The sequence below is a fragment of the Strongylocentrotus purpuratus genome, unplaced genomic scaffold (assembly GCF_000002235.5).
Source record: "Strongylocentrotus purpuratus isolate Spur 01 unplaced genomic scaffold, Spur_5.0 spur5_scaffold_2, whole genome shotgun sequence".
NCBI lineage: Eukaryota > Metazoa > Echinodermata > Echinoidea > Camarodonta > Strongylocentrotidae > Strongylocentrotus > Strongylocentrotus purpuratus.
Window position 1 is genome coordinate 19962179 of NW_022145605.1, and position 6683 is coordinate 19968861.

At 35.7% G+C, this 6683-nt stretch overlaps 1 protein-coding gene across 1 annotated transcript in view; it reads right to left on the reverse strand.

Moving 5' to 3' along the window:
- LOC594463 (solute carrier family 13 member 5) overlaps window positions 1-5269 on the reverse strand; it is a 30073-nt gene extending 24804 nt beyond the window's left edge. The window contains exons 1-2 of the mRNA XM_030991920.1: window positions 4971-5269; window positions 679-743 (exon numbers count right to left, since the gene is read on the reverse strand). Of these exons, the coding sequence (XP_030847780.1) occupies window positions 679-743; window positions 4971-5156 (251 nt within the window). The 5' untranslated portion in view covers window positions 5157-5269. The remainder of the gene's footprint in view (window positions 1-678; window positions 744-4970) is intronic.
- Window positions 5270-6683: the final 1414 nt, after the last annotated feature.

Here is a 6683-nt window from a genome sequence, read left to right on the forward strand (position 1 = left end):
ACAAAAGCTTACAAAATGAGACCAATAATAGCCAGGGTCATTAAAAAAACAAAAACTATTACCGTACATCAAAACTAAATAAAATTTCACTAAAATTTTATCCAAAAGCATTTTCTATGAACAAAAAAAAACAATTGATCAATATCAAATAACATGGAATCTGCTCCTCTCCAGTTTCAAATATTTTGAAAAAATCACATCTATTCAACATTTGTTTAATATATGAATAGAATTAAAATTAATTCCTACTTTTCAACCCCTCCTTTCCTTTGTCATTTTTATTTGATATTTTATTATGAAATGAAAAATAATTAAGGCTCTGATGACCTCCAGACAGTTAAATAACCTTTTAAAAAAATTCAAAGGAAGGAAGAAATTGGGTGGTGAAAATACTGGATTTTTTTTCCTTCTAATTATTTCTTTCATTATGATGCTTTTATATCTACTTCGGGGTACAAAAACAATTTTAATTAAAAAAAAATTAAAAACCCATTCATTTCAAATCTAAACAAACAATGAACATGAGCGTGTCATGAAATGTCATAAAAGATCATCTTCATCATGTTATAACACTGTGCAATAGTTTGAAACTTTAAAAAAAAAATGATTTGAACAATGACATCTCCTGAATGGAAGTCAATCCAAAACAAACTAAGTGTTCGTAATTGTTAAACTTACTTATATTGAACTTGATCAGCATGATCAGGTTTCGTGTCCATTGCAGCAGAATGGAGATCCGTGTCCTGGAGAAAAAATACACAAATAAATCCTCTCAAGTCTCAACACATATCATCTGCTCAAACAGCAATCAATATCATGTAATCCCTTGATTTTCCAAAGCAATGCTCTCTTGCTTTAATTGAAACAAAAGTAGATAGTGGCCTCCTCCTCGATGGTTAATATTCAGCTGGTAAAGCTAAACAGGTGGAATGAGGAGTGAAAATGTCACATCGGCAAAACTAATAAAGCGAGTAAATTTTTATCCAATGCCATGCATGCAGCTCTACCTCTATCTCTACCCCTCTCTTTCTCTCTTTCTCTCTCTCCTATCTCTCTCTCTCTCTCTCTCTCTCTCTCTCTCTCGCTCTGCAGAAACCAGAGCAAACCATGGCCTAGTCTACAAGCACAAACCTGTTATCAGTCAAGTGCATAAACATACAGTCTGAATTGTGAGACTATACAAGACTGCACAGTTTACTGCACTCGATAGGCCCTGTACTCTAGCTGCTCCTTTTCGGCACAACCAGAGACTGACAGAGCTGGGCTCAAGACTTTGCGGAATTGAGTTTAAGTGTCAAATTAGAGTCTGCGCGTGCAGACTAACCTTGACACAAGAACAAACTAAACTCCCCTCAACTCGAGCCAAAAGGCCACGCCCCCTCCAAAAGCTTTGTTTTCCAACTGATAAAAACAGGAATGGTTCTTGGACGATAGGCTAAAGGTCAGCAAAACTGTGGTTCTTCATATTTACATGTCCTTTGATCCTTTAATACCACACTTGGGTCCACTTATAAGGGCTGTTTTCACCAGACTGAAGTTGCAAAATAACCCGCTACTTTCAGACTCCGGATATTTTCTCGAAGCTCGAGCTTGCGATTGCGAGACTCTTCACCAGACTGATACGCTCATCACCAACTAGCTCGGACGAGCATAAATGTGCCAGATATTTGGGAAACAAGACCAAGATTTTTTCGGGATATTTTCTAGACCAAATAACGCGATAATTGCAAAGTGCAGGCTGATAACACGCATTTTAGCTAGCTAAGTTGAGATTGGGCTAGTTAAAATAGCGGGTTATTTTGCAATTTCGGTCTGATGGAGCCAGGCCTACTCAGGTCCACAAACTTTCTGGTGGATTCTTTACATGTGTAATATCAATCAAATGATTTAACCACAAAAAAAATTAAACATTAATAAACATGACTTCTGAAGCCTTTCCGCATCTGGCACACAGGACATAACTTTGTCAAGGTGCCAATTTCAAAGAACAATAAAAACATAAAAAGAATACATATAATATGAGTAAAGTACAGTCACATCATGAACATTTGGATAACAAAACATGACTCAGTATTGTTTTTAACGAAACGTTAATGAAGAATCAAGGTCCTATTTGCATCTGAATGTTGAATCGCACGATAACTGTATAACTGGGTGGGGTTTATCATGAGCGCCGATAGATGATTGGCCAGCTCAGCTGTCGTGCCAATAAGCTGTCATGTCAACTGCCCTCTTCAAGATTAGTTTCTTTGAACGATGTTTCTTTGTAATATGCCCCTGTTCACGTGTGTAGCTTTTGCTATTAAAAGTACACAATGATTCTTTACATGACGTTTCTTTATACCAGTTTTGTATAAATTTCTAGTCTAAACTTCTAAAGTCTAAACAGGCTAGTACCAGTTGCCTCATACAGTACTTTGATCACTGATATATCCACCATTCAAATTACAGGCAATGGCTAAATACATAAAATAATAAACTAGCGAATCGTTTGATATGTGATGATTCTTTATACAACGTTTCTTTATCATGATACACGTTTTGTATAACTTTCTTCTAGTCAGAACAGGCAGGCTACCAGTTACGGTACATTATATTGTTATCAAAGATACAATGTATCTCCTCCATTCAAGTTAAATGCAAATTTACATGTAAGTAGCCTTTTGTGCAATGTTGACAAATTTAATACACTGCCACTGTTCTTGTTAATAAGAAGGAATTACCTTGGAAGGTAGCAGCAAGTGGCAGTTGACGTGGGTATTGTCAGGTCATTATCACTGATTAAAAGTGATTATAGACAGTTACAATTTTACTAAGAAATAAATGACTCAATATCAAGCAACTTTAACCTCTAATACCTCATGTTAACTGGAACAATGAATACTTATCACAGACGTCCCCAAAACCTGCTTTATTTGCCCTTGATAAATTCAACAGTTGATGTCAGTTCCTGCGATCAGGGAGGCATATTCCCAAGACTTTTGCCAAACTAGCAATATATGAATGACTCAAATTAATGTGCCTGTTTTGTAATGGGTAAGCATCCATTCCAAAATGGAAAAACAAATGTTGTTTTCTCTTATAATTTGTATTAATTTGTGTGCCCTAAGTTTTATTTACAACAAAACAACAACAAAATCCTTTTTTTTATTTGGTAACAAAATTTTCTGTACTGTGTTATATTGGTTTGGGAGGAATTACTTTAAAACAAAAAATTGAATTATTTCCTGAAAATTTTAGGTGCTCTTTCTTCAAAGAAAGTTCCTACTTTATCTTCTTCATCTAGAATAATAATACTGTAAGAAATCTTAAGTAATTTTTATCTGAGTAGTATTAGTAACAGGAATGATGATGATAATGATGATGGGTGTTGATGATGATGATGATGATGATGATGGGTGTTGATGATGATGATGATGATGATGATTATGATGATGATGATGATGATGATGATGATGATGATGGGTGTTGATGATGATGATGATGATGATGATGATGATGATGATGATGATGATGATGATGATGATAATGATGATGATGATGATGATGATGGGTGTTGATGATGATGATGATGATGATGATGATGATGATGATGATGATGATGATGATGGGTGTTGATGATGATGATGATGATGATGATGATGATGATGATGATGATGATGATGATAATAATAATGATACTACTACTACTACTACTACTACTATTACCACTAGTTAAGTGATGAAATTTATAGCCGAAAATGTCAGATCATTTCCATCTATTGGGGGATAAAATGGGGGCAGAGGGAGTATAGGAATATATAATGACTCCCCTTCCAACTCATACTACCGGTATTCCAATCAAGACATGTTTGCTGCATTGATCATTTAAGGAATAGTTGAGTTTTGTTGCAGAGGGCGCTTTTGTGAGATAATGGAAAAATTAGTGTCCAATTTGAAAGAATGAACAATTTGAATGATAAATCATCTGTTTGATCAAAATCAGTTCAGAGACAGCTGAAATATGTGTAAATATAACCATTTCTAATATTTGTGGGCCACCACAAATATTCACTAATTTTGAACCAGCCCTTGAAAGCAGAATAGCGCCTTATGCGTTTTATTCCAGCCGATGCCAATTTTTGATTTTTGTTGGCTTTTTTGTGTTGGTTATAGTGCGCACAACCAGAAGATGTATTGTTTTTATTATTAATTAATTAACGGTCACCATATTTTGTTGAGAGTGGAGATGAATTGGTACGATCGTATTTAATCTAAATTCACACAATTTAGGGTCTAAAATTACCTTCATAGCAATTTCAGGTTCTGAAAAGGCACTAGAATTTCGTAAGTAAGAATAAGGGCAATAGCCATGCACTTTGAAGGCATTGGGGTCTTAAACAAGAACTTAGTAGTCTTAGTTAAAGTTTTATCACCAAATATATTTTGTTTTTTATGTTAGGGGTTGCACTAATGGCTATCATAAAAAATATTACTTCCACAAAGAGATATAGTCTACTGTACATTTTAATGCACTCAATTAACATAAATGCTCATTACTAGTCTATACCCGATACAAGCCTGCACAGAACCAAAGTCTGACTTGTGTTCGTTCCGCACGAGCATCCGTGCTTGCAGTTTAACGTTATTCTTCATCCTTCACAGAAATTCATTATCAATACTATCTATAATCATTCATCATCATGTAATCATCATCATCATCTTCATAAGTACCATCATCATCACCGACACATCATCACACTCAGCTACATGTAGCTAGTACGTATACGTGTCACCATCATCTTCGTCTTCATCTTTCTTAGTTTTCATAACCATCAAGTCTATAGACATTACCATCATCATTAATGTGTATGTACATTCCTTTCCGAATGAATCGTTGAAATAGATAACGATGCCAATTAGGAACTAAAATTTCGAAAAATGAATTAAGTACAAAATAACAAGATAGCCATATGGCCAAGAGCCCATACCTTTTTGTCGACTAACGAACCCCTGCGCTTCAATTCCCCCGACTCTCCGGCTTGCGATCTGGTGGCCTCCCGCTGTCTTGTTCCTGAGTCGCGGCGTCTTGGTAACACACCGTTTTCGCTGTAAATTTCGTCATCGTCCCTGTTCAGATTACTCGTCAATAAAGGCTTTCGCTCATCTTCACTCATTATTTCACATCTTCTATCAAATTCGAAAATATCTACATTATGAATGTGAAATATTGGCAAAAATAGCTCGGGGACAGGAAATGTTTATACAAGTCAAAGTTTGGTAGTCTTTAAATGATGTACCTTTTAATATTATTAATCAAGAGAATAGCTGATACGTCTTAAATTTGTAGCCAACACAGCTTAACTAGCATATTTCGTTTTGGGGGAGTGGATTTCACTCCTTTGAATGTTGTCATTGTGTGGACTAACCCTTGACTAAACTCACATATCCCTGACTAGACCAGGGTCATTTCAGAGTTCAAAACTAACGTTGCCTTGTAGCCAGACTACCAAGAGTAGCCATTTCTTGACAGCTGCTTGTCACGGATCTTCCACAAATTGCATAACACACACAAATCAGGGAAAATTAACTCACATATCCCTGCACAAATCAAGCAAAATATTTATTGATATTTTAATCAGACTGAAGATTTTAACAATCCGATATTATTCTTTCCATGTTATATGAAAATCTTCGGCGAAAATATTCAAAACTGGATGACAAGCAGGATTACAAGCCCTGAATCAACATACAAATTTATCACATATTGCTCATATATTACTAGGCATATAGGATAATGCTTTGAAAACAGAAGGGGAACACATAGGGTGTTGTAATGTAAGTTCTCTGCATCAGGTTTCATCACTTACTAAAACTAGAAGTAAATTGCATTATAAAATGTAAAATATATGATGTAGAAGATATATAATCGAAAACCATGCTTTTTTGGCTCATTCAGATCTTTAGTTTGTTTGAGTCCTTTGTTTTCAATAAGCAAGCATGCTTAAAAAATGATAGAGATTATCTCTTTTAAATCAATGGGTTTGTATTCATTATTTCATATTTCAACAATGCTGAATCTACTTTTTTCAAGTTCTTCTTTCTGCTGTTCTTTAAATTTTCAAGATTCCTTCAATAAACCCACACATATATACATGATATATGCTCCACTCATCATTTGCTCATTCACTCATCTATTCAATCATTCATTCATTTTCTCATCATTCCAGCATCTAATCACTCTCTCCTCCATTCAATATTGTATTCTTTCATTCATCCATTCAATCATTACTGTTAGAAGTGATGGAGAAATATGACAACCCGAGGAGCTAGGCCTATTCTAGGAAAGAAACCCAAGACATTAGCGTGGGAATGTCACTCTTCCATCCGTAATGTCTTACTAATTCGTACAACCGACAAGCCCACTCGGTCCACACCAAAGAAATACGGTTCCCAATTTTACAGTCTGTCTTAATATTCCGCAGGTTGTATACAAGTGCTGAAAGTTGACCCCTGACCTAGATTATGCTGTTGCTTCTCATTTGCATACACTCTCCCTTCTGATTAAGAAACAAATATCACACACACAGGCACGTACACAGGATTTTTTCAAGGGGGGGGGGGGGGGGGGGGGTTAACATTAATAAATCAGGCCGAAAATTTCGCAATGACTCAGCCAGCCGCTGAATAAGCAGGGGGGGGGG